Below are 21,578 nucleotides of genomic sequence, written 5' to 3'. Positions count from 1 at the left end.
GATTTTTCTGTACCCGTGGAGATGAGCATGAGTGCTTTCCTCCTTCACCCATTAAAATCTAATATTTTGTATGTTTTGTTTAAATTTCTTGCTGTTAAGGTAGAAGGAGAGTAAATCATTCTCTTGTTACTCTGTCTTGTAGGGAAGCAGAAGTTCCTCAAGTATATATTTTTGAAATCCCTTCATGTTGATACAAATAGAATTAGTTTATCCTTTCAACGCTTTACAGTATTCTGTTGTATGAATATATCACATTCTATTTAGCTATTCCATTATCATTGGACATTTGTGTTGTTTTCTGGGCTTTACTACACATTGTAAATAATACTGCCCTCTGGAGCAAATATCTAGAAGTGGAACTTCTGTTTTATAGGGTATGTTCATTTATAGATTTAAAAGATTATATTATATTGCTTTTCAAAGTGGATATACCAATATAAAAGTACCATTTCCCCACATAATTCCAAGCATCATATTATCAGACATAAAATTTTAGGCAATGTGATAAGTGAAAAAGAGTAACTCATTATTATTTTCATTTTCATTCTCTTGAGTATTAGTGATGTTGAGCATTTCTTCATCTGTTCATTGGTCCTGTCTTACTTATTTTCTGAATTGCCTGTTTATATCCTTTGATCACTTTTCTATTGGGTTAGTTTTCTCCTTATCATTAATTTGTGGGTATTTTAAAATACATTTTTGATACTATATCTTTGTCATTGTTGGTTGCAAATATTTCTTTCAGCCTGCAGTTTGCTTGTAGTTTTATTTATGGGGTCCGTTCTCTCTTTTTTTTTTTTGCGGTACGTGGGCCTCTCACAGCCGTGGCCTCTCCTGTTGCGGAGCACAGGTTCCGGACGTGCAGGCTCAGCGGCCACGGCTCACAGGCCCAGCCGCTCCGCGGCATGTGGGATCTTCCCGGACCGGGGCACGAATCCGTGTCCCCTGCATCGGCAGGCGGACTCTCAACCACTGCGCCACCAGGGAAGCCCTATGGGGTCCTTTCTTGAATATACGTTTTCTTTAATACTGATGTGGTCAAACTTATTAATCTTTTCTTTATGGTTTTAATTTTGTATATAAGAAGGTTTCCTTTCTTCTGAGGTTATAAAAACAAATTTCCATTTTTGGAAGAAAATATTATTTTGTTGTTTTACAGTTGGAACTTTAAGCCTTCTAGAATTTATATTTTGTGAATGTGAGCTAGAGAGGTAATCTTATTTTTTCCGTACAAAGAATTGATTGTTCCTTCTTTGCTGATGAATCTAGGCTCTATGAATTAGGCTCTGTATGAGGTACTTTATATGCCTTTCCTCATCTGCTTATCCCATCAACCCTACAAGCAAGGTATCATCCTCATTTTTCAGATGGAAAAACTGAGGTTCAGAAACGTTAAATAACTTGCCCAAGGCCACACAGCTGGTAAGTGGTGGAGTCAAATTTTGAACCCTGAGCAGATACGGAGATAGAGATGGTAGTTCAATGACCCTGGCCCATTCAGAAGGGACAGTGGGCCTGGGGGAACATTGGGGAACACAAACGATTAGATCAGGGTCTCTCAACCTTAATTGACCTTTGGAGTGGATCATTTATTATTTTTTAATTTTTTTCTTTTTAATTTTATTTATTTTTGGCTGTGTTTTGGGTCTTCATTGCTGTGTGCAGGCTTTCCCTAGTTGCGGCGAGCGGGGGCTACTCTTCGTTGCGGTGCGCGGGCTTCTCATTGCGGTGGCTTTTCTTGTTGCGGAGCACAGGCTCTAGGCGTGCGGGCTTCAGTAGTTGCTTCAGGCAGGCTCAGTAGTTGTGGCATGCGGGATCTAGTGTGCAGGCTGAGCAGTTGTGGCGCACGGGCTTAGTTGCTCCGCGGCATGTGGGATCTTCCCGGACCAGGGCTTGAACCCGTGTTCCCTGCATTGGCAGGCGGATTCTTAAGCACTGCGCCACCAGGGAAGCCTGGATCATTTTTTAGATGGTTGTGAGGGCCATCCTGTGCGTGGTAGGATGTTTAAGAGCACGCCCAGTTTTTATGGTTTTTATCCCTTACATAAAAATAGCACCATGTCACGCCTCCCCCCTACCCCCTGACCCCTGGCTGTGACACTGAAAACTGACTCTAGGCATTGCCAAAGATTCCTCAGGCAACAGAATTGCTTCTTGTTAAGAATCGCTAGTTTATATACAATGGAAAATTACTCAGCCATAAAAAGAAACAAAACTGAGTTATTTGTAGTGAGGTGGATGGACCTAGAGACTGTCATACGGAGTGAAGTAAGTCAGAACGAGAAAAACAAATACCGTATGCTAGCACATATATATGGAATCTGAAAAAACAAAATGGTTCTGATGAACCTAGGGGCAGGGCAGGAATAAAGACACAGGTGTAGAGAATGGACTTGAGGACACGGGGAGGGGGAAGGGTAAGCTGGGACGAAGTGAGAGAGTGGCACTGACATATACACACTACCAAATGTAAAATAGATGTTAGTGGGAAGCAGCCACATAGCACAGGGAGATCAGCTCGGTGCTTTGTGTCCACCTAGAGGGGTGGGATAGGGAGGGTGGGAGGAAGACGCAAGAGGGAGGGGATATGGAGATATAGGTATACGTATAGATGATTCACTTTGTTATATAGCAGAAACTAACACAACATTGTTAAGCGATTATACACCAATAGAGATGTTAAAACATTAAATTCGTTACAAAAAAAAATCGCTAATTTAGATAATAATTACTAGTAGTATTAATATCAATTATTAGCCCTCAGTAATACTAATTGACATAATTATCAACAGTGATTACTGCGGTATTTGTCCTTGGGCTGTTGTCTCTCTGTAGCTAGGGGACAGAGGCTCTGGCTCTCCCTTAAAGATACACCTGGTCAGTGCTCTGCTTCCGGCACTGCATCCTCGCTCAGCCCGTCAACAGAGGGGCTCTGCTTCGTCCTGCAAGTGTGCGAGCTAGTTGTGGTGTGAGACCTGCCCCAGGTCACGGCCAAGCACATGAAAACGCTTGTGCAAGGGCAGGAATGTCTGGGCTGGGGACGCTTCATGTTTTCTTTTCAAAATATTTTTCTTTGTTGGTGATGAGCACAAATGGAAAAATAAAGCCCTGCTGATGTAAGACGATTCCTCAATCCAGACGTGGCAGGGGCAAGGAGCTTCATCATTCATGATTTGAGTTAGGCTGTAAACACGTCTGTGTCACAGTGTCTGGCCCGTCAAGCTCTGGGAATGCAGACCTGCACACAGATGTTGGGACCTGCCAGGTACTGGCACATTCAGGGCCCTTGAAGATCAAATGTGCTTTTTCCAATCGCCCCGGTGCCGTGGAGGATCCAGGGCAATTTAGAACACTGTCTGTAGCCTGGCCAATAGGGATTCCTCATTTTAAAGTCTAAAACGATAATAAAAATAACCAGGCAATGAATATGGAAAATAATCTGAGCTGTTGTGTAGGTCCTCTTGTTTCTGCCCCTGATAACAGTGGTTTTGCCCCATTCAGGATGGCTTAGCTCCATGAATCTTCTTGCACGTTTCCTGTTTTTCTCTGTTGCCATGAGGACTTCTGGAGAGACTTGACAAGGCCCCTCTGTAAAATCCAGAGCCTGGACACCTGCAGACTTCACCTCGCCATCCAGGCTGGCATCCTTGCCGGGAACAGAAATGAGGTTTTGCCGATACGTCACCTTCTCGACCAGCCCATATGTGTGCTTCGTGATTACGCAGTCCTTTTCTAAGCTCATTCCTACTTTCCAGCCTCCACTGACACCCTATCCACCTCTGCTGGGTCCCCAGGGCTCTGAGTTCACCCTCCAGCACTGTGGATGAGGCTGGGATCACAACCAAACTGGGGGCCCCCTGAGGGTGGGCCCAGGCCTTCTTCTTCTTCTCTGAATCTCTCCAGGGTGGGCCCGCAGAGGGCTGGGCTCAGAGAAGAAAACGATAAAGAATACTGACCTACTGGGGTAAGAGGTGTCCTGTGGCTGTCATTTCTCTGTGACCTTGGTGTCAGGACAGACACAGGCCGACTTACAGACAGAGTGGAGGGGGGCTGCAGGGGCCCAACCCGTTTCTGCTGGGAACGTGGAGTCCCACCCCAAGGCTGGGGCTGAGATGGGCACGGTGTCCTGTAATCCTGGTGAATATTCAGCCGTTCTGTCCCCTTCGCTGGCTCCTGCCTATGCAAACAGCCACCTGGGAAGGGGAGGCAGACGGTGTGCTGGCAGTGGCGACAGGAGCAGGGGACAGTGGGCAGGAGAGCAGGGCTCACCGAGGCTGACCGAGGAGCCGCGGCCACGCCCCTACCATGGACAGCAAGGTGTGGGGTGCCTGCATCCTCTGCTTGCTGCGCCCCTTACCCATCGTGAGTAGCCAGCTCAGACCCTCCTGCCCCTCCCACTGGGCTCGAGATCTGGGAGCCACAGGGCCGTACTGGGGTCCACCCTTCACCAGCACAGGAGTCTCTCTACCAAGCCAGTGGTAGCTTGACTTGGAGAACTCTTCATCTCCTCCATGGCCCCCTCCTCTCCTCCCCCACCCTTCCCAGGCAGCCTACTCATCCCTGGGGAGCTCTGACAAGCAAACGGTCCTTCCTGGGGCTGAACGGAATTTGCTTGCCCATTGCTCTCCCCAGGGCCTGTCTGCAGCCTCTGGGGGCCACAAGACTCTGTCCCCAGACAGTACGTCCGCCTCCCCTTCACACCCCAAGTCTTATCCACACTCCCTCCTCCGACAAGCTTCCCAGAGCCCTCTCTCTCCCCACGAGCCCTGGAGCCACTCCGTTTGGTTGCTTCCTTTGAAGAGGGTGTGGCCAGGGACTGAGAGGCCCTGGTAGTAAGTGGTGAGCAGCTGCTCCCCTCCGGCATTTGGGGGACACTTCCTCACATGATACGCCCTGGGGCCCTGAGAAGCTGTGCAGCTCGGAGGCCTAGAGGGCTGGAGAACGGGCTGCCAGGAGGGGGTCCTCTCTGAATGTGCCACATTTCCCCAGCATGCTTTCCCGGAGTGAATGCAAGTGACAGGGACGCGGGGACCAGGATGGGAGACACAGGTCCCAGGGAGGCAGCTGCAGCTCCCAGGGGCTCCTGAGAGCCCGCGGGGACTGAGGGCTCCCTCTGCTCCGCTGGCTTGTGTGTGAGTGTGTCTATGTGGGCGGGGGCCCGAGCCGCGCCTCCCAGGCACGGTGCTGCAGCTGCCCCTCATGCATGGCCTTTAGGCTTGAAAGCTGGAGCCGTGAAACTAGCTGTGTGATCTGTGCAAGTCCTTTCCTGAGCCTCACTTTGTAAAAGAGCACAGTATCTGCCCCCCAGGGCTGCTGTGCATAAAGTCGGATCTGACTTGTCAAAGGCTGGGCATGGGGTGCAGTATGGGAGGCTTCTACGCCCTCCCCTCTTCAGTGAGGGGTGCCTCCTGCCTCTCATCTGTGTGCACCCTACAATGAATGCTCTATTTTTAGGAGGGGAGACTGAGATCCCGTGGGGGTCATTCAGCTGCTGGTGTCAGGGTCAGGGCCGGCACCAAGTCACTGTTTCCCAGTGTGGCCTCCATCCTGCACAGACCCCGGGTTAGCTGTAGTCACGGTCAGCAAGGCCGAGGTACACAGGGTGACAGAGTCTCCCCTCAGGAGGAGTGGGTCTGGTACAGGGGCCAGATGATCCCCGAGCCCTAGGTGAGTGGGGCAGGGTTTGGGTAAGTCTTGGAAAGGTCCACCGTTCCCCACCCCGTACCGTCTCCACCACACATCTGGGTCATGAGTTGGGCTTCCCTGAATTTTCCTCCCCTTAGGAACTGTGAGGGCTGTCTGTCTCTCCTTTCGGTGGGAGGCTTCCCACCAGGGACCCTAGTTCTTTTGGCCTCGGTGGTTCCCTAGTCAGGCCCTGAGAAGGTACCCCAGGAAGGGATGGGCTGCAGACGTGGAGGGGGTGGAAGGGCAGACGGAGCCTGCAGTCCCATGTCAGGCGAGTCTGCCCTCCCCATCTACCCGCTTCTGACCATCAGACTGCTACTGGGGACATGTGGGGGAGATAAGACGGGGGCTCTGCTCTGAGATGGCTCCTGGGTCCCTGAGTCCCGGGGAGGAAGCCAAGAGGCACCACCAGGTTGGAGACCCAGAGCCTGGGCGGCAAGTGGAATCTGTAACCTGAGGTGCCAGGGGCCCAAGCAGGAGGTGGCAGAGCTGAGCCCAAGCTGGATTTGGGCGAACAGGGTCAGCAGGTCAGGATAGGGGTGTCCTTCCCCGTAGGGCAGGGCTGGTAGGGGTGAGCCTACTTACTGGGCTGGGTCTCCAGGTCCTCTCTTAGCCCACTGGCCTGTCCTTGGGTCCCTTCCATGTGGTCACCTACTGTCCACTGTCCCCACTCTGGTGTTTGAAGTCCCTTCTCTCTGACCCCAGCCCCTGTCTCGCATCCATTGTGCTCTTTGCTGTGCCTGGATTTCTGTCAAAGGACACTGGGCGTTAATTAAACACCTGCTGATACAGACTCTGTGCCAGACATTGGGGCTTGTGTGTGCGTGTGGGTGCGAGGATGGCCATGGGAAGGGCTCTCCCTTCACTCAGCTCAGCTGTATCTGCCCACTCCCTTGTCTGTGCACATTCTTTGTCCCCAGTGCTCTTTTCCTCACCAATTAAAAAAAAAAAAAAAGCTCCTTTTGTTTCAGGTCCGGCTCAAATGCCATCTTCTCAGTCCCTGTGAGAAGGGCCACCCTCCCTCCTATAGTGCCTGTCCTGCCTCTGATCAGCTTGTATTGGATCTATCAGGACCAGGTTTTAGCTCCCATCCTCACTCCACGCCTCCCTGTGAAATCCCTGGGGACAGAAATCTACGCTGATCCAATTTGATGTGCCTGTTGTACACAAACGTGGGCTATGGATCATGTTCACAGTGTAAGGAGTGTGCCTTATAAAGTTGGGTTCCCTCACATGTATCTGTCTGGGGCTGCGCCCTGTTGGACAGTCCATTTCAGTTTTTCTCCAGTCTGGGGCAGTGGCAGGGAGAGGTGTTAAGAATTCCTGCCTTTGACTCCCAGCTTCCTAGAGAACTTGTTAAAACGCAAAGTCCTGGATCCAGCCGTAGATCTCTGCATATTCTTGGTTCCACCCCAGGTGATCTGCAGTTAGATTATGAGGTACATTCTCAGAAATACTGCTGGAGGGTTTCCAGAAAAACAGCTTCTTTACCAGCTTCCAGGGATCATTCCCTGTGGTCACTGGGTGGCACCAGGCGCTGGGAAACTCCTAAAGTGTAATCCTTCCTGATTACTGAGTCACGCCACAGACCCATTATCCCTCCATGTATCTGTCCATTACCTACCCGTCCATCTTCATGTGCATGCCCTCATCCATCCACCCGTCCACCCCTCCCCATCCATGCATGTATTCACGCATCCGTCTATCTATTCACCTACCTATTGTACGTGTGTTCACTCATTCTACCAGCCAGCCACACAGTTACCCGTTCATTCATGCATCCGTGAATCCACATTCATCTCTTTCACCTCATTCATCTACTCATTCACTTATCCGTCTATCCTCTCACTTACCAATCTACCCATTTTTGTCACATATCTTTGCCAGGGTACCTCTGAAAGCAGAGCCTGAGACAAAGGCATCGGTGCAGGTAGTTGTATTAATTTCCTGTTGCTGCCGTAACAAATTACCACCAACTTAGTGACTTAAAACGGCACACATCTATTTTCTTACAATTCTGGAGGTCAGAAGTCCAACATGGTTTTCAGTGGCTTAAAACCAAAGTGTTGGCAGGGCTGCATAGTGCTTTCTGGAGACTGTAGGGGAGAACTCGCTTCCTTGTCTTTTCCAGTTTCTAGATGCCACCTGCATTCCTTGGTTCATGACCCTACACCTCCAAAGGCAGCAGTGTAGCATCTTCATCTCTCTCTGTCTCTCTCTCTCTCTCTCTCCCTCATACACACACACACACACACACACACACACACACACACACTCACACACATACTCCTCTGCTTCTGTCAGAATATCTCCTTATCTCACCCTGACACTCCTGCTTCCCTCTTATAAAGACCCCTGTGATGACATTGGGTCCACCCAGATAATCCAGGATAAACGCTCCATCTCCAGATCATTAACTTAATCACATCTGCCTAGTCTCTTTGTAAGGTTGCATAGTCACAGGTTTCAGGGATTAGGACATGGACATTTGGGGGGGCCATTACTCTGTCTACCAAGGTACTTTATGCAGAATTGCCTTTGGGGAGTGGGAGTACAGAGCAGGGGAGTAAAACAAAGAAGGAAAAAAGGCTGCTACACGGATACATTATTGAGTTGGCCATCTCTGTGAGATCTTCTGAAGACGTTTGTTTAATGTGACTCAGAACTTACTTCCATGCAATGAAAAGGGGAAGCAGCCGTCCAAATCTCTATTCTCTCTGCCTCCCTCCCTTCCTGCTTGTCTGCCTTTCGTCCAAATATCCATTAAGCATACCTGGATGAGTCGGGCCCTGTGCTTAAGAGCACGGCCGTGGAAATGAATCAGGCTCTATCTCTGTCTTCAGGTCATTAGACCAGTAAACCCAGAAGGAGCATCCAGCTGGCTTAGCTCATCCCATTCACTGTCTCCTGCAGGTACTGGGCCACGTGCACCCAGAGTGTGACTACATCACCCAGCTGAGAGAGGATGAGCGAGCTTGTCTGCAAGCGGCAGAGGGGATGTCCAACTCCACCTTGGGTACGTGGCTTGGGAGGGCCGGGGGTGGCTTGTCACGGATTTCCTGATCTCCTCCAGCCTCCCATTCAGGATGGTGGACAAGCCTGTCCCCGGGGCTGGGTCTCCTCTGCTCCCATCTCGCTGTCTAGGCTGCCCCAGGACCTGGGACGGGCTGCTGTGCTGGCCGACGGCAGGCTCTGGCGAGTGGGTGAGCCTCCCCTGCCCGGCTTTCTTCTCTCACTTCAGCTCAGAGCCAGGTGAGGGGCGATGGGGGTGTGATGGGGGAAGGGGGGGACGCGGAGGTGACATGGTTTCATCTGGTGGTGGCGGAGGAGCGTGGTGGCCACACCCCCGGCTTTGGGGCCAGGCAGACCTGGATTGAGCACTGCCTTCCCCCTTCCCCTCTTTCAGTGTGACCTTGGGCGAGTCAGTCACCTTCCCAGACCCTCAGCTCTCTGACCTCCCGCGACCTGGGGAAAACAAGAGCACTAACTGCGTGGAGGGTGGGGTTAATGATCGGGGCTTGGCAGTGCTGAACTCAGGGCCTGGAATTGAGTAAATGTCTTCTGGGAAGTTGCCTGCTTCACCTCCCTGGGCGTCTGGGGTGGACGGTCCCTCCAGGGGCAGAGAGGGCCTCCTTTCTCCCTCCTGCCCTTAAGACGCTGGAGGTCCAACTTGCTACTCTGCTCCTCAAGGGAACCATTCTTTCAATGAACAGAAGGTGAGTCTGAGGCCAGAGAGGAAGTTCCTAGACCGTGTCCCAAGCAGGCTGGGCCTGGACCCCAGGCCTCTGGAGAGAAGGCTCCTCTCTCTCTGCTGCAGAGATGGGCTGTCTGTGCAGACCCTGCCAGGGTCACTCCCCGGCTCCCCAACCTCTCCTGGGGAGAGGAGCAGCTGTCCTGACAAAATCTCTCCTTCCCCGCCTCGGTTGCCTCCCAGGGGCCGGGGCCTTGAAGCGGGATTGCACCATCACGGGCTGGTCTGAGCCCTTCCCGCCCTATCCTGAGGCCTGTCCTGTGCCCCTGGAGCTGCTAACTGAAGAGGTGAGAGGCTCCTGGCGTCTTGGAGGAAGGGTCGCCGTGGATGTTTGATTGGGTGGTGGACCGCACAACTGTAGGGGCCGCCATTCCCATTGTAGCCAGCAGGTTGGAATATCCATTACAGCACATTTCCGGAAGATGGCAGCGTCTGGAAGAGAGGGGGTCTTGTGCTAACTTGCTCTAGGGTGACAGGTGGACCATGCAGCTAGGAGGGAGAGGGGAGGCAGAGGACGGGGAGGGAGATGTGCTGGCCACCGTCTTCTTTCCTCCTTGGCGTACCCTCTCTGTGCCCAGGCCTCCAGGGCAGGGAGCTGAGGGTAGTTCTGGGAAACAAAGGCCCTTAGTGGTCCTGGGCAAGCTCCTTGCCCTCTCTGGCCCTCAGTCTGTGGGCAAGCGAGAGAAACCAAAGCCTGGAGTGATGTCAGTGCCCCCTAACCTAGCCGGCACACCCCACGCTTCCAAATTGAGCATGGCCTTTGCAAGGGCCTCCACACCCATAATCCCATATCTCTTTCCCCCCAGCCCTGAAGGCAAAGCACTAGTCTGACATTTTTTCAGATAAAAAGACTGAGTCTGGGAGGGGCGATGATTGCCTGCAACCCTCAGGGGAGCTGGGTCCCTGATCGATCCTCTCCCCGCAAGGCTGCACGCTCTGTCCCCATCTCCGGAGTCCAGGCTTGACTTTGATGGATCCAAATCCTTGGTCTTGGAAAGAGCTTTTCCTTGCAGCTGTCCCTGGCTGTCCCCTTTATTTGGGGATGCCGCGTTCCCAAGCCAGTGAGCAAGCTGGATGTCAATAAACAAGCCCGATTTCCTCCTGAGCTTTGTCACTCCCCGGGGACGTGCGGTTTCTGTGGCAGCCTCCCCTACCCCCAGCGACAGCCAGACGTAAGCATCTAGCTCCCCCTCCCCCTCCCCCCACCCCTCCCCTGCTTCCTCACCAGCAGACAGGCTGCAAACAAAAGCTTCGCTTCAGTTCCAGAGGGAGTTTGCTGTGGTCCCTACAGACTCCCCTGCCCCGACATGGGCAGGTTCGGGATAGAATTGAAAATGTCACCTGCTTGATTGTCAAGCCTCCCTTTCCTCAAAGGCCCGGTTGCTGAGCGTTCCTCCGTCTCCACCCTCCCCAGAAATCCTACTTCTCCACCGTGAGGGTCGTCTACACCATGGGCCACAGCGTCTCTGCCGTGGCCCTCTTCATGGCCATCACCATCCTGGTTGCCCTCAGGTTCGCCATCCTCATCACCTGCTCCAGAACCTACGCCCTCCGCATCGTCCACAGCACCAAACTTGAACCCTTACCTGGATATGCTAGACGTTCTCAGATCTGGCATCAGCCATTTCTAACTTTTCCTTTCCCTTCCCCCAGGAGCAGACCCCTCCCTTCACACTCCAGGTCTGGCTCCCACCTCTACACCTCTGCTTGTGTGGAACTTATTCTATTTGCTTGGAATGCCTGCCTCCTTTTTTCTCAGTGCCCTCATATCCGTTAACATTCAAAGCTCAGCTCTCATCTGCCTCAAGAATCCTCTTTGGCTCTGCTGTGAAGCCCTTCTTGGCTGATTCAACCCTTTGATCTTTGCCCTCTCAAAGCCCCACCTCACCCCACCCCCCAGCCTGGCCTGCACTGTTCTCTGTCTCTTGGGGATGAGCCGCCTCTCTCTGATCATCAGGGGGCTTCCCCGGGCAGGACCCTGTCCTTTCTGCCTCTGTCCTCCACACCGTGAGCTCCCTGAAGGCAAGGGACTGACTGCTATTCTCTGCCCTCTCACCTACACTGAGCCCAGCTGTCCTGCAAGGTTATAGCTGAAGCCTCAAGTTCAACGCAATCCATGCAATCCAATCTGAGGCAATCCAACACAAGCCAATTCAGTTCGCCTCCCGCCCTGCTCAGCCTCCCCAAGCCCCGCTTTGAGCACACCCGAACCACCTCTCCCACCTTGCGTCCTGTTCCTCTCCCCTCCTGTCCCCTCCAGGAGGCTCCACTGCCCCAGGAACTACATCCACACCCAGCTGTTCGTCACCTTTATTCTCAAGGCGGGAGCTGTGTTCCTGAAGGATGCCACCCTCTTTCACGGCGAGGACACGGACCACTGCAGCTTCTCCACTGTAACAGCCATGGGTCGGGGTGCTGGTGCGGGTGCGGGCGAGGAGGTTGGATTAGAGATGCAGATGTGCCTGTCGGGGTAGCGGGGGCTGACCCTGCGGCTCCCGCTTTGCTAACGACAGAGCGGGAAGCCACCTCTCCTCCTTCCTCCCGCTTCCTTCCCCTCAACGGTGCCCATCCACAGCGCTTCCCTTATTCCACTCTCCACTCCACATTCTGTATTCCTGTTCCATTCCCCATCCCATATCCCAACCTGGACCCCATTTCACTCCAGCCAGCCTTATCCATTTCACACTTCCTCCGAGCACTGTCTGTCTGTGCTGCGCGTGGGTATGTCAGGGCCAGGGCAGGGCCGTGTGCCTCCCTTGAGGAGCACCCCGGGTGCCTAAGGGGACAGATTATACCAGATCTTATGGGACCACTAGGTAGAGGAGAGGGCTTCGGGGAGGAGATAGCTTTGGAGCTGGGTGGGCAGCAATGATAGGGAGGGAGTGGGGAAGGCCAGGGTGAACGTGTCCAGTGTGAGAGGACCCGCTCTCACGGACAGGAGAAGCTGGGGCAAGTCCAAGAAACAGGGGTGTCATCCTGGAGGCAGGGAGGTGGGCTATGAGAAGAGACCAAAAATAAGGGAAGTTGGGCTGAGTGTGGTGGCCCAGCACTTACCAGGTACTCTGACACCGTGCTGGAAATGAACAGCTACATGAATGAACAGGTGACCTTCATCCGTTAATGAAAGACATAATAATAGTATCTGTATCGAGCACTTATGTGACAGGTGTTACGCTAAATGCTTTACATATGTTATCTCCTTTTACTTCCTACATCTATTTTCATTTTAGTCCCGTATGTAGATGAGGGATGATTGGCGATGTCACCCGGCAGCTGAATGGTGGGGGAGGGGCCAAGCCTGGGCCATTCTGAGCTCAGAGGCGAAGCTCCTCACCCGACAGAGGAGCAGTCATGCAGTGAACGCAGGAACGCATGCACGGGTGCACGCGCGTACGTTCGCAGGATGGAGCAGTGCATATGAATAAATGGTGTTCCGTAGCCTCAGCTCTAGGGATTGACGAGCTCAGGAGGGATGCGGTGAGAGGAAAAACAGTAGCAATTCGTATACAGGGTTTCCGTTTAATCCTTACGATGAGGCACGAGCCGGCACTGGAAGTTTTTCCTTTTAGAGATGAAAAGCTAAGGTGTGGGAAGGTTATCCAGCTGGTAAATTTGAACGCAGGCTGTCTGGATCTCAAATCTGTGCTCTTAACCACCACATTACCCTACCACACACCCCTCTGGGGCAGCCCAAGGTGGAGGAGACCTGGAGGTTTGGGGCCTGAGTGGGGTAGGGGAGACTTGGCGGGGCTCCACTGGATGTCCGGGCTCTGAAGTGCCCAGCCCCTGGCCCACAGGTTCTGTGCAAGGTCTCTGTGGCCACCTCCCATTTCGCCACCATGACCAACTTCAGCTGGCTGCTGGCAGAAGCTGTCTACCTGACCTGCCTCTTGGCCTCCACGTCACCCAGCGCAAGGAGAACCTTCTGGTGGCTGGTCCTTGCTGGCTGGGGTGAGCACCGAGGGCTGGTTTGGGCACTGTGCGGGTGTTGGGGGGTCGGGGATGCCCAGGGAGCTCACACCAAGGTCCCTTCGTCTCACTCACGATGACCCCAAGGCCCAGGGAGAGGAAGGGCAGCCTACAGTCAGTCCTACAGCAAGTGCTGGAGTTCAGGGCCAGGTTCCCGGTCTCCGGGCTCTCTCCTGGTTCCGCCTTCACAGTGTCCTGTGTGACTGGCTGTAGTGGGGGGAGGTGGGCACAAGATGAAGACCCCTTACTCGTGTCTTTTCTGTACCCCCTCAGGGCTTCCCCTGCTCTTCACCGGCATGTGGGTGGGTTGCAAGCTGACCTTTGAGGATGTTGCGTGAGTCTGGGCTATCTCTTCATCACACCCGTACTGGGTCCCCATGGGGCATGGACTGGACGCTCAGGCAATGAGGCTGTCCTCCAAGCTGGGAAGAGGAGGAGAGCTCCCAGGCTTGGGAGAGGGGTGGGAGATGCAGTCGTGGATCGCACAAAAGGGGCTTGAGCCTGGGCACGAAGGGGGCGCAGAATCTCAGGGTTCGGGGCTCAGGGGGTAGGGGGCTGTAAGTGGGGGCCTTCTGGAACAGGGGGCGTGTTGGAGCCACAAGAAGCCAGCAAACAGACTGAGTTTTGAGAAACTCAACCACCTAGGTGGAGAGAAGCAGTGAACCCAGCTTGCATCAGGGCACGCCTTTGGAAAGTGCCTAAGTGTCTGAGAGGACATAGACAAGGCTGGCTGGGAGTAGGGTGAGGCTAGAAGGTTCAAATTCCAAAGTGAGGAGCCTAGAGGCTGGTAGGTAGAGAGGAGGGAGGAGCATGGGTGCCACAGAAAAGGGCTTTCCAGCAGCTGCACTCTTCCCACCCCATCCCACCTCCCCATCAGTCCCCGCCTGTCCTCTCCCCAGGTGCTGGGACCTGGACGACAGCTCCCCCTACTGGTGGATCATCAAAGGACCCATCGTCCTTTCCGTTGGGGTCAGTGCCTGGGGCCAGGGTCCTCTGCTTTACTCAGCCAACCTCCCTGGGTCCACGGAGCAGCCATACACAGCAGGAAACATGACTCCAGGCTGGGAGTCAGGACACATGGGGTTCCAGCCTGGTTCTGCCCCAGATTCTCTGTGAGGCCCTCTCTGGACCTCAGCAGCCCATTGGTAAAACCAGCGCTCAGGCCTCTTCTAGTTCAGAGCTTTGATGAGTCTGGCGCCCTGGTTGCAGATCACCTACCACTGCAGTGAGGCTGGGCTGGGAGAGCAGAAGACGCGGCAGCTGAAACTCCTACCTGCTCTCACGTGGAAGACAGGGCAGCTAGGACTGGTTTTTGTGGCCTGGGTGAATGTACGCATTTTTGTCAGTTTTGCAGTTGTACAAAGAGAAGGCCACATGCTTTGTGCCAGAGAAGAGCCTGAGAGGTGCTGGAGGCAGGATGGCAAGGCCTGACCTCCCACCCTTGGTCCTGGGACTGGAAAGGGAGGGGGACCCTGAGCCCCCTATGGGACTGTCCAGTCTCAGCCGACAAGGTCTAGAGCAATGACCTGCACATCCATCTACCTGCACATCCCTGCCTCTCAAGGATTTGAGGTTTCTTGTCCCCAAAGATGTCCCACCCCAGGCCATTTGGGTCACCCCTGACCCTTGCCTTCCACCTTCCTACACCTCTATTTCCAGGTGAACTTTGGGCTTTTTCTCAATATTATCCGTATCTTGCTGAGGAAACTGGAGCCAGCTCAGGGCAGCCTCCACACCCAGCGTCAGTACTGGTAATGTGTGTGTGTGTGTGTGTGTGTGTGTGTGTGTGTGTGTGTGTGTGTTTCCGGGGGTTCTGGGGACATAACTGGAGTAGGAGTCAGCATGGTTCTCTTTTATGCATGATTAGGCATCCATGATCCTGGTCCAGTGCTTGTCCCTATGTCCCCAGAGAGAATAGATACGGTTCCTGCCCTCCAGTAGGTCACAATATAGGAAGAAAGGGGCCCCAAACAGCCAGTTGCCAGGCCAAATAGGCTGATGAGTGTTGGGATCAATTTCTACGGGAGCCTGTGGAAGGAGATCCTTTCTAAACAGATAGTGGGGTTGGAGTACAGTCTGGGAAGACTTCCTGGAAGAGGTGTCTTTGAACTAAGCTTTGAAAGATGCATAGACTTGACTAGAATAAATAGAGACAAGAGAATTTGGCAGAGGGAACAGCAAAATCCAGGGGCCCAAAGTAGGGAAGCCCACGGTGCATGTGGGGAGTTAGTTCTCCAGGGTGGCTGGTGTGTAGAATTTATATGGGAAGCTGGTGGGAAGTGAAAGTAGGTAGGGGGCCCATGGGACTTTCTAATTCCTGCCTTGGGCTTGTTTTTTTCTGCAGGCGTCTCTCCAAGTCAACCCTTCTCCTCATCCCGCTGTTTGGAATTCACTACATCATCTTCAACTTCCTGCCTGACAGTGCTGGCCTGGGCATTCGCCTCCCCCTGGAGCTGGGACTGGGTTCCTTCCAGGTGAGGGCCCCCACAGCACTCACTCCTTCCCTCTGAGTCCTTGGGCAGGAGGAAGGTGCTGCCGCCCACAGGCTTGATTGATTTCATGGTAGGGTGAGGGCAACTAGGCTTGTTATTCTTCCTTCCAGCCACTCATCCATCTATTCAAGTATCCATCTGTCTGCTTTTCTCCCATCCATCCATCTCTCTATTCATTCAACTACTCATGCACCTATCTAGATATCCATCCGTCTACCCATCCATTCATCCAATCTATTCAGCATTTACTGAGCACCTATTATGTGTCAGGCTCTGTGCTTAATACTAGGGGATGCAGAAATAAAGAGAATCAGAGAAACAGGCCAACGGGGCCAACAGTACAGCCTTGGCAGGCTTGCTATGACAATTAGATGTGACAATATGCCTGGCACGTGGTAAGTGATGAATACGTCTACTTTCCCTTTTCCCAAACACTTGGTCCAAGTCACAGCCTGGCGGAGAGTAGGGGAAAAAGGTAGTAGGAAGACTGCAGACACCCTGAGGCCAGGCCAAGGTGATGGGGTCCTTTCTCTTTGGCCCCGCAGGGCTTCATTGTTGCCATCCTGTACTGCTTCCTCAACCAAGAGGTATGTGACTCAGGCTATCCTTACTTGTTAAGCCTTCCCTCCCACCAGTCCTAAGGCTGCCTCTCTCTTGCCCAGCCCCTGTAAATCCCCGATCAGGCCAAACACTGAGTCCTGCACTCCTTTGTGGAAATCTGTCCTGAGTTTCTGGATCAAGCTTAACCTGAATACTTCCTGTACACATCTTTTATCCATCCCTCCTCTGGGCTGGGCCAAGGTTACTGTCCATTCAGCAGGAGGTGGAGAAGGCCTTTCAGGGGTCAGAAGAGGGATCCAGGGGTGGGTTAAAAGGATCCTTTACTTCTGTGTTTCTAAAACTGAACGAGAGAGAGTGGGGGAAGGATTAAGTCGGCTCCTGGAGAGACAGGGACAAGACACAGAGGAACCAAGAAAGTCAGAGGTAGACATACAAAGTCTAGGAAAATAAATTCAAGTGCAGAGACAGGGAGGATGATGGAGAGAAAAGCCAGGGACTCTGAGAGAGAGCACCTGGAGGGGAGATGCACAAAAAGAACAGACCAGAGATGGACAAACACATGAATAGACAGAAGAGATGGTACCGGTGCACATGTAGAACTATGGAGAGATGGTAAAGAGGAGTGAATTATAACATCCCGCCCAGAAGACATTTTGCATTTTTCCTTTAGGACAGACTTGCTTTATGAGGAGTGGGAGAATTTAACTCAGTGCCCCAGACAACCAGGTCCTGTCGCTGTGTGCACAGGCAGAGTCATGGGCTCCCTCTGGTGGCCAAGGATTTGCTGTGGGCTCTGCGTTCTGCTGGAGACCTGGATGTACATAACTGTACCCCAGCTGTGGAGCATTGCACCCCCCCCATTCTGCCACCACTGTCTCTTATTGGCTCCCTCCCCTCTGACATTCTTTGCTCCCATCCTAGCCTTTCTGAGTCTTCTGCAGCCTTATCTGGCGTCTGGATGCAGACGCAGGACTGCAGTATCTGGTTGTAGTGGCTCATGGGCCCTGGGGTTGCTGAGAGGGGCAAGGAACAGCCCTGGACGAGGTGGGTGGGATCTGGAAAAGGGGATTCCACAAAGAGTTGTGAAGGGATCTGTCCCAGGAAGAGGTTTGGGGACCAGATAGTTAAATGCCTCTGGAGACAGGGAGCTTACTACCTATCAATGACACTTTCTATCATCAGGAAGCTCATGTTTCCATTCAAGCTTTATGTTGAATGGAAATCTGTCTCCTTTTTGTCTTTGTCACGGCCTAAATTCAGCTCTGTCAGAAATGTCACAGCCTCTCAGCCCCCCTTTTCTCCAGCAGCTCCTTGGAGAGGTGAAGATACAGACACTCCCCCCACCCACCACATCTCCCAAGTGGCTTTTCTTTCAGTTACTCTCAATCCCCTCAATTGCACCTCCTCAGACAGAGTTTGGAGGCCTCTCTTCCTTCAGATCATGTCCCCTGGACAGGTTCCCAGTGGCCACCGTTCAGCTCAGTGGGCAGGGGCAGGAATGAGCCCCAGAGCAGGGGATGGTCTAAGCTTTTGGGGAAGACAGAGTAGTTTTTTGGCCAGAAACTCAAGAAAGCACCCATAAATATCTTTAACTGGGCCTAGACAAAGGCAGTGCTAAAAGAGAAAGGAGCCAAAGGGAATATTCAGAAATACAGGAAGGAGGAAGTAGTATCCTCTAGAGGTAGTACTTAGCAGTGGCTGTGGCCAACCATAGCTTCTCTGGCTCCAGGAATCCCTGTCTGTGTTTCTCCTGCATGGTCTCCCCCTGCACCCTCAGCCCTACTGGCGTTGAGTAAAGAAGTGGCAATGGGACCTTCCTAACATCCTCCCTCTTGTCCTTGCTTGGAGGTGAGGACTGAGATCTCACGGAGATGGCGTGGCCATGATGCTGAACTTCTGCCAGCCTGGAGGACTCACGCCAAGTGGACGATGCCTTCCCACTCAAGGGCGAAGGTGCTGACATCTGTGTGCTAGGCTGGCCACATCACGTGACTGGAATCCACACCTGAACATGGGCAGCTACACGGACCCACCATCCTTCAGAGGAGTGGGAGCAGTGCCCCCTGGGAACCCTCAGTTGACGCCTCCACCCAAGCTTCTGCCCAGCCTTTCTTCCCTGTCCTGCCCCTGACTCTTTTCGCCCGGGTCTCTGTGGGTCCACCTCTGATTTCCTTGGTTCCTGTCTGTTCTTCTCATGTTCCTCTTCCTGGAGTCTGGGCCATAGCCCAACGCCAGAGGAGCCAATAAACTTGTAAATGAATAGATACACATTTGAGTGAAACCGTGCGCCTCTGCAGGGGAGGGATCTGTAGGCTTTATTTGAACCCCCGGTGCAGACGTGCATTTATCGCGTCTCAGTTCATGTCACGTCCCCATCACTTGTCTGTGCAAGGATCCTCCTGTTTAATTCATTAAAAAAATGTATTCTCTTTTGTCTCTACCTGCACTCCCATTCCCCTCCTCCCACAGGCAAACATTCCAATGTGTTAAATGTGAATTCTTGTGTTTCTGTGTTCTTGCAAAATGTGTAGTGTTGTGTGTGTCTGTACTTCTAATTTACATAAATGCTGTCGGTTATAGGCTTCATCCTGCTTCTGATGTTTTTCCTCTCAGGTCGCTACTTTTAAGACATCCACCCTTACTGCTACGTGCTCATCTGGTTGCCTGTTTTGACTGCCGTATGGTGCCACATGGTGTCACCGCCCACGTGTGACCGTCCTGTCTGCCCCTGCCTCTAGGTGAATGTTCACATGCTTGTGTCCTCATGCCCCCATGCCAGCAAGCCTTTCTCCGGGACACATACCACAGAGTGGAAGTGCCATGTCAGCGGTTGTGCCTTTTCTTAACGTGACGGAGTGGTGCCAGATTGCACTCCAGAGCTCCGGCGAGATCTCCACTCCCACCAGCAGCTCTGTCCACACTAGGCATTACCCAGTCTTTGGGTAAAGAGATCATGGCTGATGTTTATTTTCTTTTAAAATCCCTTCTATTTCTCCCAGATGCCCTACAATGAGTATGAACTGCTTTTATGATCTGAGACTAAAGGAAGAAATGCATGGCAGGGTTTTTAGACTGTGGCCACACTTTGACATTTGTCTGACCAGGAAAGTGCTGGGCAGCTGGGCGTTTATGGCCAACAATGTGACCTTGGGTTTCATATGGCTGCATCTCCTTTCACTGGAACCCCTGTGACTGTAAGGGCAAGAGTGGCCATCAGAAGAGAAGACAATGAGCAGGGAAGGCTGAGGTAGTGAAGGAAGGCTTCCTGGAGGCTGGGGAATGGAGCTGAGTTCTGCAGGACGGATCTACTGTGAGTGGTTCAAAAACGGGAGAGATTTCGTTTTAATAGTCAGAGTGGTCTCCTGAAGTTTTTGTTTTCCTAAACCCTGGGGAGGGGCTGTGCCCTTCTATTTATTTATTTTTATTTTAAAATTTTATTTATTTTATTTTTTGCTGTGTAGGGTCTTCTTTGCTGCACGTGTGCTTTTCTCTGGTTGTGGCAAGCGGGGGCTACTCTTTGTTGTGGTGTGTGGCCTTCTCATTGCGGTGGCTTCCCTTGTTGCAGAGCATGGGGTCTAGGTACGCGGGCTTCAGTAGTTGTGGCAGGCGGGCTCAGTAGTTGTGGCGTACGGGCTTAGTTGCTCCGCGGCCTGTGGGATCTTCCCGGACCAGGGCTCGAACCTGTGTCCCCTGCGTTGGCAGGTGGCTTGTTAACCACTGCACTGCCAGAGAAGCCCCTCCTGAAGTCTTAACTGGCATCCGTAGTGGTTATTTAGCAGTTAGTGTTAGCAGGTCGTGGTGGTAGCAGTGCTCGAAGCAGAAGCTCACTTTGTGAATTGTCCATCCCTTCCCTAGAGGTTTCATCTATGGCTGGAAGTCTACTCCTTGCTCCGTCCAGTTTCTACTGGAGCCTCAAATTCCCACCACTTTGCTAGTCTCTTCCACTACAAGGATCCTTTGCCTGGGGCTACATTGAGGGTTTCTGGGCAGATTCCTTGATTGGTAAACGCTTCCCTTCTCGGGGCCTCAGCAGGAAGCAGAAATAAAGTAACTCCATCTGCAGCAGGAAGGAGTCGGTCAATAGGTGACTTCTGAGAGCTTTTCGAAAGGGACATTGAATTACAGGCAACAGAGTTGAGAAGAGCAATGCTTAACTTGGCCACCAGGTGGCAGAACAAGGACGGTCAAGAACATTGGCTGGGCTGACCAAGCTCCCTGATGAGGCCCCAAAGCTGGAGATGGACACAGGGCTTCCAGGGCCTGGCCTGGGCCACAGTGAGCCTGCAGGGCTGGTGGAAGAAGGACCTCGTGGTCTGGCCAGCGTAGGGGGGCAGGAGGCTTTTGGAGGAGGGGGTGAATAGGACACCCCCAAGTCCTTCCGACCCCAGTCTTGAGGAGGAAGAAGCTGATAAGAAGAGTGAGAGCTGAAGGGATAGGAGAACCTGTGCTCACTGGAGTCTCTATACAGGGTTCACACCAGATGGGAGGGGTTTCTCTGGGCCCCTGGTTTTAGCAGGGAAAGTAGGATTTTCCATCATCCACTGTAGCATCTTCCTTCCAGCCAGCCTCTCCTCAGGTCCCGAAAGGAGTTTCCTAAAGGGAAGGAAGAAACGTCCCTGTTGTGGCCAACCTGTACTCTCCACTGTGGGGAGGAGGAGGGAGGGTAAAAAAGAGGGGCCTGTTCCCTGTCCCAGGGGAGACCCCAGGAATGTTGAAGGGATCCCCAAGGATGAGCCCAAACCTGGATGTGAATAAGAACGAGTGTGTGGGGCTCAAATTCTCTGGGCTGTGGGAACTCAGAGAACAGGGTGTTGCTGAGGGCAGGAGCAGTCAAGGAAGGCTTCCTGGAGGAAGGGACTCAGGCTGGTTGTACAGATCCTAGAAACCCACCAGGCCAAGAGCCACCATCTGCTGGGCAGGAAGCAAGAGTGTGGCTGATCTCAGCTTGAGGAGCAACATTTGGAGGAAGGGACTGCAGGACAGGATGGTGGGTATCAGACTCAGACTTTGTTCTCCTCAGGGATATTCATGGGCATTCCTGTTAGGGCTCTGGGTTCTATGGGGCCACCTATTTGCTAAGTACTTGCTTAGGTGGCAGACACCTTGCTAGCACTTAGAAA

General features: G+C 52.7%; 1 protein-coding gene across 2 annotated transcripts; it reads left to right on the top strand.

The window, feature by feature from the left end:
* Positions 1 to 4,217: 4,217 nt before the first annotated feature.
* On the top strand, positions 4,218 to 19,398 carry GHRHR (growth hormone releasing hormone receptor). 2 transcript variants are annotated; one of them, XM_032643083.1, is made up of 14 exons: positions 4,218 to 4,362; positions 8,599 to 8,701; positions 8,830 to 8,937; positions 9,620 to 9,723; positions 10,851 to 10,948; positions 11,697 to 11,829; positions 13,234 to 13,387; positions 13,679 to 13,739; positions 14,305 to 14,374; positions 15,065 to 15,156; positions 15,750 to 15,879; positions 16,443 to 16,484; positions 18,307 to 18,405; positions 19,197 to 19,398. In XM_032643083.1, the coding sequence occupies exons 1-14, from the start codon at positions 4,306 to 4,308 to the stop codon at positions 19,302 to 19,304; spliced, it is 1,359 nt and encodes a 452-aa protein (XP_032498974.1). In that variant the 5' UTR covers positions 4,218 to 4,305; the 3' UTR covers positions 19,305 to 19,398. The 2 variants fall into 2 exon arrangements, with proteins under 2 accessions (XP_032498974.1, XP_032498975.1); XM_032643084.1 differs by lacking the exon at positions 19,197 to 19,398 and having other exon boundaries at positions 18,307 to 18,887.
* Positions 19,399 to 21,578: the final 2,180 nt, after the last annotated feature.

This window comes from Phocoena sinus, chromosome 9 (genome assembly GCF_008692025.1).
Source record: "Phocoena sinus isolate mPhoSin1 chromosome 9, mPhoSin1.pri, whole genome shotgun sequence".
Lineage (NCBI taxonomy): Eukaryota > Metazoa > Chordata > Mammalia > Artiodactyla > Phocoenidae > Phocoena > Phocoena sinus.
This window is presented reverse-complemented; position numbering and strand designations above follow the sequence as displayed.

Excerpts from the sequence above, each read along its gene's own strand:
- GHRHR (XM_032643083.1), top strand. The coding sequence starts at position 4,306 with ATGGACAGCAAGGTGTGGGGTGCCTGCATCCTCTGCTTGCTGCGCCCC. Across the intron at positions 13,740-14,304 it reads CTGACCTTTGAGGATGTTGC|GTGCTGGGACCTGGACGACA; the intron begins GTGAGTCTGGGC and ends TCCTCTCCCCAG. Across the intron at positions 15,880-16,442 it reads TGGGACTGGGTTCCTTCCAG|GGCTTCATTGTTGCCATCCT; the intron begins GTGAGGGCCCCC and ends TTGGCCCCGCAG.